Source organism: Patella vulgata, chromosome 2, assembly GCF_932274485.2.
Source record: "Patella vulgata chromosome 2, xgPatVulg1.2, whole genome shotgun sequence".
Lineage (NCBI taxonomy): Eukaryota > Metazoa > Mollusca > Gastropoda > Patellidae > Patella > Patella vulgata.
The window spans coordinates 74,783,229-74,795,323 of NC_065880.2; the positions used below are offsets into that span (position 1 = coordinate 74,783,229).

The following is a 12,095-nucleotide window of genomic DNA, read 5'->3' on the forward strand; positions in this document are numbered from 1 at the left end:
ATTATGTTGATGTAAAGTGATATGACGTTGACCATTACATTTTATAAAATGTACTATTCATTACATGTCCTATTGGGAAGTTGTTCCACCAAGCGTGGTTCATCAAGTCTATATCACACATTCATATTACTTCAGATTTATAAATAATTCATAACAATTTTCATACTTACTCGAACATGATGAGTTGCTTCTAATTTTTCTAACAATTCTTTAGTTGTAACAGTTATATTAAAATCTGCAGCTATCTCGAGATCCTATCAAATATCCAATATAATACACAACTCATTAAAGATTTTAATAAAAATTTCTATCAACTGGGTGGCAATATATCTAAAGTATCTGATCGTCATTTGAGAGATTTTTAATCTCTTGCAAACCAAAAGGGAGAGAGAAATTGGGTTTAATGTCCACTAGACACAAACTAGGTCATTTTGAGACTAAAATATGGTTCAATTTTATTTCATTTATTTGCATGCATGTAGGGGTCTTTAGCAGTGGGAGGAAACCGGAGGACCCAGAGAAAACCCACGTGGTTGGACAGGCGACTTACTCCTTGTCATGTACAAGCAGGAAATTGAAACCATGCCACTTGACTCAATAATAGACCTTATGATGCAACGCGCTCGCATACCCTTCGGCCACCAAACCCCCGATCTCTAAAAGGAATATCACTCAGTCCAAGATTGGTATGTACAAAGAAAAACGAACTGAAAATCTGTCAACATTCAGTATACTCTGTAGACGATATAAACCAGATATGGTCAAAACAAGCCAACGTCACCTATAATCTATGCTAACATCTTTTGATGAAATTCATTTTAATAGCACCAACGCCAAGACGTTGATTATCTACTGTTGATATTTAGATTTTTTAATCAAATGTTAAATAATCAATCAGAGTACAATATTTAACATGGATAAAGCTTTGAAATATCAGATATTATCAGGAAAATACAAATGACTATCAGCAGCTATACTATGTTACGGTAAGACGTGGGAGGAAAAATTTATTGTCTAAACTACTGTATGGATTTTATTCAAATTTGGCAGGAGTTTGGATATGGTTATTATGAGTTTATGTGCAAAAAATCAAATGCATAGGTATATTAGGTACTAAGTTGTGATCATTTTATTGGAGGAAAATGGTGGAAAATTATACAATTTTTATAGAAAGTATTTTTCATGTCTCACCATAAATGCCGCTATGATTTTATAATAATGCAAGGGTTTATCAATTTCTACCAATACTAGGCTATTTTGTAATCAACAAAGAACATGTTTCTTTAACCTAAAATACACTGATTATATGGATATAAATTTCTATAATACCTTTCTCAGCATCTTGGCAAATCCTAATGCCTTAGAAGCTCTCTCCCTGGCCTCATTGAACAGGTTCTTAAAACTTCTACATGTTTGCTGGATGGAATGCCTGCAATACAAATTAACAAATTTCACTCAGAGAGAGAGAGAGTGATATGGGATTTAACATCCACTCCCACTCGACACAAACTAGGTAAATTCGGGACTAACATATGGTTCAATTTTATTTCAATAATTTGCTTGCACGTAGGTGTCTTCAGCAGTGGGAGAAAACCCACAAGGATGGACAGGCGACCCTACTCCATGTCAGGTACAACCAGGGAATCGAAACCATGCCAGTTGACTCAATGACATACCTTGTGATACAGCGCACACGCTAACAATTCGGCCATCCAACCCCACTACAAATGCTCCAACTGGGCAAATGAAGACTATCACTCAAAATACATGAAGTCCATTAGTAAAGAATTATGATGTAGGGGTTACTGCTGATTAAAGATCAATGTGTACACGGGACCTCGTTTTTTTTCTCCCATCCAAACGACCATATATTGTAACTTGCCAGGCCCACTGTCCTGCACCACTGACAAGGGGTAGCATGGGTTAAAGACGCATTATGTAAGAGCTAAATGAGCCTATTGCAGGTCTTTTTTAATGGCTTCAAATGTTATATAAATTATTAACATAGCCCAAATCAGCTCTCTGGGTCAGATTGGAACAACGTGAATATTTAAGTGTTAAATCTAGGCTACATTTTGTCCAAACTTCAAATGCTCAACTTCACACAGAATAAAGTAATTTGAAAAAAGTTTCAATATATTCACTTTTCATTATCTATTTTTCAACTATTATAGCAAAAATGACCAGCTCTTTATCTAATTATTACATAATGCATCTTTAATGTACAACTTTGGTCACGACAACAACAGTTATCAAGTTTCATTCTACCTGAATTCAGAGGCTTTTTCTTTATTAATCTGTTCAACTTCCATTTGTTCATCCTCCACTCCATCTTTATTATCATCTTCATCATCATCGTTATCATCACCTTTTGTCATATCAAATAACTTGGTAGTTATCTCATCAATACCATTATACAGAAAATCAGCAATAGAATTTAATAAACTATTAGCTAATATACTGAAAAAAAAATGCAATTTAATAAACTATTAGCTAATATACTGAAAAAAAAAAAATCGAATTTAATTAACCATCAGCTAATGTAATGAAAAAAAGTCCAATCTTATAAACTATTTGCTGACGTACATGTACGTGCACTAAAAAAAAAAATTAAATATAATCAATTGCTAATGTATTATTCTGGTGTTGGCCAAGAAAGCTTCAATAACCACATGTTTTGAATTTCATGCACACATGGTCGAGCAGCAGTTGATACTTGGCGATAAACGTTATAGTTTGTGTCAATGTGCAAGTCAGACCATAACCTATTTCCACAATTGTCATTTGAAATTTGAAATGCAGGTTCCACCAGTAGGATTTTTATTTCGAATAACAACTTTTATCCTATTCAAATTACCTGAATCTTTTTCCAGCCTCTGCCTCACCACCGATAACATGAGGACATATTTGTTTGGTAAACGTCCATTCTATTTCTAAATCATTCTTCAAACCTAAGGAAGCTTCAGGTAAATTCTGTACATGATTCATCCAACTTTGTAAATATGAAAAATAAACCTACAAAGACAGAAATAAAACACCATGATACTCTAATAATCTGATAGCTCTAAAATTTACATCCTCGGTATCACCAGTAGTCTCATTCCGTTCTACTCCACTATACCCTGCGTTCCCACCTGGGGAGGGGAGGGTATTCACATATTCAAATTATTTGCCCTTCATCATTCGTAGCTTGATTCTACAAAACAGTTTAGCAGCTTATTTGTTGCAACTTCCTTAGTATTTAACAATTTTTTTGATTGGTCGATAAAGATAGAACAGTAACTGAGGACAGGTAATTTGAACATGTGTCTCCCCCATGGATGAACCCAGGGGTTGGTGGAATGGAACGGAATGAGACCACAGGGGATACTGAGGATGTAAAATTTAATACACAGAATGGAAGACAAAAGAAAGAAAGATTTTAGATGTACATGTACCTGACAAAATGTCAGCCATAATGAACTTTCTGCCAGATACCATGTATATATATTACAAATAAATATAACAAGCAGATAACCCGACGCTGCCCAGGTTGTGCCTGTAACTCCGAAACCGGAAACGGTAGGCCAACGCCACCTAACCTATGTTACTCCCCGGTCCTAACTACCCCTATACACCAATTTTAGCCTCGGGACAGCCCTAGTGTAACCGCTAACCCTGAATAGTTAGACAAAGGACAGTCACAAATATTAGTATAGATTAAAAAGACTGACAAAAGCCAAATCTGTGCCAGAAAAAAATGACAGGTACCAGATGGATTTTGCCTGAGAAATCCTGAATTTAAGCCTGACTTTGTGACAGATGAATTATTTCCAATTTTGACTATACCCCTGTAGGTCATTTTTAGACTGAGTAGTTTAACATTGGGAGCAAACTGCAGAACAAGGTTAAACAGATGAGATTTGGCAGGTCTACCCTAATTCTCATTATGGACAATCTGTGGTATACACACATTCAGACCGTAAATCACTTGACCACCCACACGCCCCAAGAACTAGTACACGGACCTACAATACGAAGCAATATTCACATCAAATACTTAAAAAATTGGAACAAAAAGCTATTGAACTATGCAACCAAGTACATGTATCTTTGCCTTTGGATTTCAAATAAGTTGGGGTTTTTTGGAAGAAATAAGAAGGACATATTTACAGGTGCTTACAAAGAACAGAAATTCCATTTGTTGGGGCCTAAAGGGTTAATAATAGCGGTTTCTAAAAAATATCCTACATACAATGTTCTATAAATATACAAGTTTACCTCTAATATAGATTGCATATCAACATCAAATACTTCTAAATCAGTAGCAAATTTTTCATCCATCTCTTTATCATCCCACATGACAGCCGATACCATAACTTGATAATATTGTTTTACAGCCACAGCTCCCCGTAATACTTCTTTACATTCTCTCATTAACTACTCAAAATAAATCAATTATCTGATTAACAACTCAAAATCTTTCTCTCATTAAAAACTTAAAATACATGTAAAACAATTATCTCATTAGCTACATAAAGTCTTGATGTGCCATTTTAAGCAATAGAAATCACTCACAAACTACAATATTGTTAAGTTGAGTCTTTAATAGGAATATAAGTCCAAGAAATTGTTCCAGCGATGAGAAATTTGATATTTTAGTGAAAATGAAAATGGCGCATGGGGACTGTAACATCCAGGGGCCTGTTTCATGAAATTTTAACTAAGATGAATCCAAATTTTAGTAATTTGATTGGATAATATTAGATTGATTTTAGTGCTTAGCCAATCAAAGTCTCCAGTATCTAATTAGCTAATTAAAATATCCAGTATCTCATTAGCTACAAGTAATTAAAATATCCAGTGTCTTATCAACTACTCAAAATAAATGAAGTATCTCATTACATGTAGCTACTGTACACTAGTTACTTAAAACATCCATTAAATGTTTCGTGTACACATTGGCATCCACTTAAAAATAACCCTTGACAGATGGAATTCGAAACCACAGTAGGCTGTAGCGTCGCTATTCAGACAAAACGTCCCTAATCACACACTGCATGGCTTACATGTATGCCCGCCATCATAAGCCAGGTTTGAGCAGAAAAAGTATGATGTTAAACCCCGCAGTTCATTTCATTTAGTGTACTTGTACTATACCTGACGGGTACTGTGGAATGATGGTTCATTTACTGGTCGTTGTTCCAGACGTAATCGTAAGCATTCGTGTATAACATCCAATGGAATTCTGACCAGAAATAAATAACTAGGTCGGAATGAAGGTAGACCCATCTTAACAAATTCTTCACTCCAGGCACCATGTTCTGATATACTAGTACTACGACTATATAAGGCAGCATTGTTAATCACGCTTGTTAAATCTAATGTTGGTGAGGATGCCACATCATGCATTCTATCGTCATTCTGACCAGATGACTGAAAAATAAAATGGTCAGCATGAAACATGTTAAATGTGAATTTTACAATTAAACAAAATATTTTTCCTTTAGGGTAGAAACAGACTCCATTTACTTATATTTTTAATCTCTGGTTCACACCGATTAGACATGAGTACATGTATGTACATGCCTTATTTGTCTTGTAGATGAACCTCACACATGCCCTTAGATTGTCAAAGATTTACTACATGTAATTAATTGATGCCTACAAATGTACTGGCTATGATTAGTGCTGGTTATTGCCACTGCAGTCATGATACTATACATATTGCAATTCAGGTGCTATGATACGATTCACATCACAATTCATAACCATTTTGTACAGCCTGGAAACACAGGGCACGTACATGTATCAGACATTGACAGGCAACAAATTGATTATTCATAATTAAATGCCAACTGATAATAATGTAAATTGTCTAAGGTCAAAATCTGAACTCTGGAAATGTTTTTTTTTTTTTCAAATATTACTTTATTACTTTGAGATTAAAAATTAAAATGATTCTTAAAACGGTGTTTGTGTTTTATTTACCATGGCTTTGATGTTTGCCGTGGTAAATTTTGAGCGCTGAGTTTGTGTACAGAGAAGGACGAAGGGGTTTAAATACGACTGGACGTCTTTCTTTGATTTTTTTCTTTGTGCTGGGCGGCAAAACAGAGTGCCGTCTGGTGTGGCTACATCCCTGATCATGTACATGTACCGTATTTAAAGTCAAGACAGCACATAACAGGATATAATAATCTAGGCGTCTCCAGATATACAAACTACCATGCACCACATATTTACATCTTCGAGTCTACTGGCATGGTTTTGATTCCCAGCTTGTGCATGACAAAGAGGGGTCACTTGTCCAGCCTTGTGTATTTTATCCCGTTTCCTCCCATAGGTAAAGACCCCTATGTGAAGGCAAATTACTGAATTAAATTTGAACCAATTAGGACATACATGTAAATGATCTTGTTTGTGTCACTTGGGCATTACCCCCACCCCCACCTGTCCATCCCTGCTACCGGTACACTTACTTTGAGTATTTCTGCGTAAGATAAAGCATTTTTCGGTCTTTCTAATGCTTCTCTAGCTCTCTGTAACGATCTATCCAGTAAAGTTCGTAACCTGACTAATAATCTATTCATGCCCGTCTTTTTCAAACTTTTATCAACAAAATGTCTGTAAGCTGGTGACATCGGGGCCTCGTCTAAACTAGCATCACTAGCAGCTCGTGAAAGACAGGGGGCATAGGAACCAATCGTGCCCCTCAACACTTTTATTGGCGTTGAGGTATCAACTGGCCCAGTGTTTGATTCTGGAGTGGGGCTAGGAGCACACGAAGATCTTTCACTACTAGTGCCACCACTTATAGAAAAAGTCACAGATTTTCTGAGTAATCCTAACTCGTCATTAACGTTTTCACCTATCACAGTTTCGGCATCTGTATTTACATCCCCTTTATCACTGTCCTCGCTTGTAGATGCTTCCGTTTGCTGAATAATGGGCACAGAGTTTCTCTCTAATGTACCTGAAGATGAACTTCGTGGACTGTCATATTCTATCACTGGCCAATCTATTTCTGGCATATTATGAACACCTAAAATTTTTCCTAATAAATTAATTTTATGACACAAATCACGGGTTATATTTAACCAGAGAATTAAGCTCTTCACTCGATGACCGAAGCACTCTCCAGCATATAGTTCATTGGCCTTGTTGAAACTCTTAGTTGTAGGGTACAAACGTTCACAAGTATCCAACCGATGAAGCAAACTTTCTACTTTGCCTAGAGCATCTCGTTGACATTCTATAGTGTCTGGAGATAATGTTGTGGCTCGAAACGATTCTGATACACTATTTGACACTTGATAAAGAGGTCTTACACCTATGTCATGAAACGGATCATTATTTGCTGAATCAACACATTCTGTATTTTGATTTACCTTAAAGTCCATAATACCTTGGAGAACACTTTCATTTTTTGCTCTTTCCCTACTGATCCAACTGTCTTGATCTTCCACGGATCGAGCATTGATAAAAGCTTGTAACTCTAACCACATAAACTCCCGATTAATTTCCGTTTGACGTAGTTCTTGTTCTGTACTCATTTGTCGTTTTATACTTGTTTGTGTTCGATAACTTTTGTCTTTTTCCTTTTTTGTTGGATTTACATCTAGTTTAACTAAAGTCGAGAACATCTGCGAGAAAGTAAATCTCTCTTGCGAACACTCCAGTGGTAGTGAGACTTCTCTACGTAAACGATTTTTGGTAGGCACACATGCAATGGGTTTGGCATTCATAGATGTCACTGATATCCGTTTTCTAATTGGCATTTCTAATTTTAAATTTGGAGCTGCGTTGCGTAATCTGTTCGTCATATCATCAGATATTCTTTTGTCAAACCTCTCTTGACTTCGAGATTTTGATATCTGTTTCTTTGAGTCTTTATCTTTACGTTTTCTATCTCTCTTTTCCTGAAAACTATCCCTATCAAAATTGTCCTCAGAGTCTGTGCCGCTGATCATGTTCAACGAGTCAGTTAAATATTCTTCTTTGATCAAAGAAACCACTTTAGGTTTGATCCTCTTCTTCAGTTCTAACTTTTCTTTCGTTTCTTTATATTGATGGCGACTCTTTTCACGTTTTCTGACCCGGAAGTTGACTGGAGGTGTGTTGACGTATCTACCTGTAGTAGTCTCAGATTCATCATCGGTTTGAGAATCATTGTCCACATCTTGGTAATCTCTGGTGACAGGTGTTGCTATCCCTTTTTCACCATCATCATCACCTCTAATAAATAAACATAAATAAATAATAAAAAGTTAATAATTTATTCATTACTCTTGACTTTGCTCCAGGAGTTGGTAGAGAGAAAGTTCCTTGCAATTTTCTGGCGTGGTTTCCCATTGTCAGAGGTGTAGGACGGAAGGCCTGGCAAGGAACAGTGTCATTCGGGTGGGACAAAAAATTGAGGTCCTGTGTACATGTCTGTGTTCTGCTCCGACTGAGCTAATGAAAACGGGCATACACCAAGCAGTATGCTATGAGGGATATTTTGCCCTGGCTGCGGCACTATGGTCTTCTCTTATACCAAATTCCAACTGCCATGGGATCTTTAACGCGCTTGCCAATGTGTACACAGGACCCCGGTTTTTCATACCATCCAAACGACTATACATTGTCTCTTGCCAGGCCCTTGGTCCTGCACCACTGACAAGGAGGAACCATGTCAGAATATCTCGCTGAAGTTGCTCGGCCAAGGCAGGGATTAAACACGGGACCTCTCGGTTAGCGAGCCAATGTCTTACTCATTTAGCCACTGTGGATACCAAGCCACTTACTGTACCACTGTGACTCCCTTTGATCAATGAAATGGATAATGTAAACGATGTTCACATTGTGTAATATTCATACAAAGTTATTCTATTTAGACCAAGCTAACATTCAATTCTTGGAGCCATGGTTATGGTGTTTTATTATACACTAGGAAATGACCCGACGCTGCACAAGTAGAAAGTAGTATAACTCTGATAAATTGGAAGCAGTGGACCAACACCACCTAGCTCATGTTACTCCCCGGTCCAAGCTACCCCTACACTAAATTTCAGCCCCAGGACAGCCCTAGTTTAGTAGTTTAGCCGCCAACTCTGAACAGACAAACAGACAAATAACAGTCACGCCACAAATATTAGTAATCAGTATAGATTATAATAGATGCATGTACACATATTTGATAATCATCTTTGATCTTATCTATTTGAATTGGCAATAATCCATTATCGTAGCCTACATGTTTCATTCTAAATCTGTCAAAATTTAATTTGCAGTGTAAAGATCTATGACTTATGTTTGATCATAAATTGGTAATTAAAAAAAAATAATATATACATGTAGAAGCAAATACTACTTTGATTCTAACAAGGAACTGCGATTAGAAAAGAAATAATACTAAAACAATTAATATCATTGTTTATTCAATTTAGACCTAGATCTACTTGCATTTTTTTTCTGGTATTTGCATAACAATTCCAATTTAATACGGTACCGTACTTCAAAAGATCATCTTTCTTAGAATTAAAATGTACAACAAAATTTCTGTCAAAGACTGGAACCATAAAAGCATTCAATTTTTTTTTTAATTACTTGTTGAACATAATTAAATAACAGCATAGAATGTATCCTCAATAACAAAGTCAATGACATTGTATGGAAATAATTGATCCGAATGTCAATGTATGTAGTGATGAATGAACCGAGATGGAAATATGTCAAGTTCTAAGTGCTCCAGTTCAGAGCAATATATTGCAAAATTTAGCGGCGCACGCTCCATATCTGGTCGTGCAATATGATCCCAAGATTAAACAGCGCCTAAAAATAACATGCAATATTATTACCTGTCAGCATCAAGTGGGTCGAAATCTTCTTTTGGAGAACGAGACAACTTAGATTTCGCCCGATCATCCGCCATACTAAGTCTCGCGACATCACGTTAAAACACGCCAACCGAATTCAACAGGTGCTCCCTTGAAAGACTACATTATCCAGACTGAAATGTTTATTTTATGGTTTTCCACAACTGGAAAAATGCGTCTATAGATATAGGTATAATTCCTTTGTGTGATGCCGCGATGGACAAATTAAAAATAAATCCGCTGTCAGCCGATAAAACGTCAATATTCGGTCATATTCATTTGACTACCACACAATAAAAATACTGTTTAAGTATGACTCAAAACTATTAATTAATGAGTCATAATTATTATTTTAATTTTAATGTGTCCTGTTTTTATGGCTTAGAGTAGAATAGATTAGATAAAAATTTTATTGCATCGAAACACCCTTTGGGGCAGCATAGAATAAAAGTAAAAAATTACACACGGGCACAAATTCACAACCAGAAAAATGTACTAAAAATAAACAATTGATCTGAGAAAAGGTAAGTGGCAGTCCGTTTCATTTAGACGGATTTGATTTTACGTGGGTCAAACAATTTGACAATCGCCAGGTGTGCAAATAAATTTTGTGTGTGTGTATTTTTTTTTAATCTTTTAAATTGCGATGGTTGCGGTAGGGATGGTTGCGGAAGGGATGGTTGTAGCCAATATAATAGGTACAAGGCTGTCTAGTTTTTTTACTTTGCTTTTAAAATTATATTACAGTGTAACGATCTTTATTAAATTAACAAGTATGAAAAAAAAATGTTTTATTTATAATGAACGATTAAAACTTACCGTTCCTATTTTCCATCCAGTTTCATGAAAATCAAACTGGGGCTGTGTTTTATGGTTACTTCTCATTGGGGTAGTTAGCTAACAATTCTTTATTAAAGTCGAAAAATAATTAATTATGTTACGGGCCAAAAAATCTTTTGTAGCTACTCAGGCAAAATTGTTTATGTCTCGGCAAAAGACTCGAACTAAAAACTAATTTGGATATCAGTATGTTCGTATGGAATTGAGACATTCAGTGACTGGAATACATGAGACGTCAGACACATTGCCGGACGCAGGATATGCGGAGGGCGCCCGAGAAATTTTTGAATTCCACTCTCATTTACACGTTTCATACAGGGGCATGTTATTAAGTTGAAAACCATGTGATTTTTTTTTCCATCTAAGAAGGGGCGTAATCCACAGGAGCAGAACAGTAGGACGTTAAACCCAGGGCCGTATATCTTTTTTTAATGGTTGACAATTTTTTCACAGGGGGGTGGGGGTTGTCCACCCTTAGTTACGGGCCTGGTTAAACCCCATATCATTCCATTTCGTTTCCGATGAAACAGGGAGAGAACATGGTTACTTTGGAAAGGAAAGGAATATGATTTAACGCTTCATCAATAATATACTTCGGTCAATTTGAAACAAACATTTGTAATTTGTCCCATGTGCAATACTGTGAGAAATATGTTGCACGGACAGCCTCATACCCGCCATACTTCAGGGAAATCTACCTAACAATGGCTTTTTTCATGGGAGTAGCAACGCGTAACCGCCCGACCATAGTTTTTTTCAATACCATCCCATCGACTAGGCATCACGTTACTTTTAGTCGGTCGGATGGGACAGAAAGTACAAAACGTAAACGTATATACAAATTTAATTATGATGCAATGACATTTCTTTGTAAATAGTACGGCCGGTCGAAGTGGCGCGCAGTTTTCCCCGATTATAATCATCTAGATAACATAAATCTTAGTGCATTGTTATCAAACTCTAAATCGATGTCTTCGCTTCCTATACTCTACCAACTCGTTTTTTTCATCAACCATTCACAATCTCGTGTTCGGGGGAAAATCAATTTGATACTAAGATAGTATGAATGAATTACAGTGCAGAGTACGACGCAGATGTTAATGATTCGTGGAATTTGAATTTCATACGAGAGAAAAATTTCCAAACGAGGAAGTTGGCATTTCCTTGAATGGGAATAAGTTTCCACTGTTCTACACCGACTGTGCTTTGAAGACGGGCATACGCCATGCAGTGTACTATACTTTGAGGGCAATTTTGCCCGGGCCCCGTCCTTGTAGCAAACATGTCTCGAGTTCAACAGACTATTGAAACTGGGAAACGTCCTAGACATCATAAATGGCAGCGCTAGTGAGTTCGAGGGCTTCGAGAGTGAACATGAATCTGACGATGAATTTCAACCACACTCAGAAAGTGATG

General features: G+C 36.5%; 1 protein-coding gene across 1 annotated transcript; it reads right to left on the reverse strand.

Annotated features, from left to right (window-relative positions):
* Positions 1-1,283: 1,283 nt before the first annotated feature.
* On the reverse strand, positions 1,284-9,941 carry LOC126812549 (mitogen-activated protein kinase kinase kinase 4). Its single transcript, XM_050539006.2, has 7 exons — positions 9,822-9,941; positions 6,462-8,217; positions 5,140-5,415; positions 4,261-4,419; positions 2,858-3,015; positions 2,482-2,501; positions 1,284-1,288 (listed from the first exon to the last, which is right to left on the reverse strand). Exons 1-7 carry the CDS (start codon positions 9,893-9,895, stop codon positions 1,284-1,286), a joined length of 2,448 nt encoding a protein of 815 aa, XP_050394963.1. The 5' UTR covers positions 9,896-9,941.
* Positions 9,942-12,095: the final 2,154 nt, after the last annotated feature.

What these genes read in the sequence shown, in the direction of transcription:
- LOC126812549 (XM_050539006.2), bottom strand. Translation starts at nt 9,895, where the DNA reads ATGGCGGATGATCGGGCGAAATCTAAGTTGTCTCGTTCTCCAAAAGAA. An exon ending in CTTACGCAGAAATACTCAAA is followed by an intron (nt 5,416 to 6,461) that starts GTAAGTGTACCG and finishes TTTATTTTTCAG; the next exon opens with TCATCTGGTCAGAATGACGA. An exon ending in CATTCCACAGTACCCGTCAG is followed by an intron (nt 4,420 to 5,139) that starts GTATAGTACAAG and finishes TATTTTGAGTAG; the next exon opens with TTAATGAGAGAATGTAAAGA.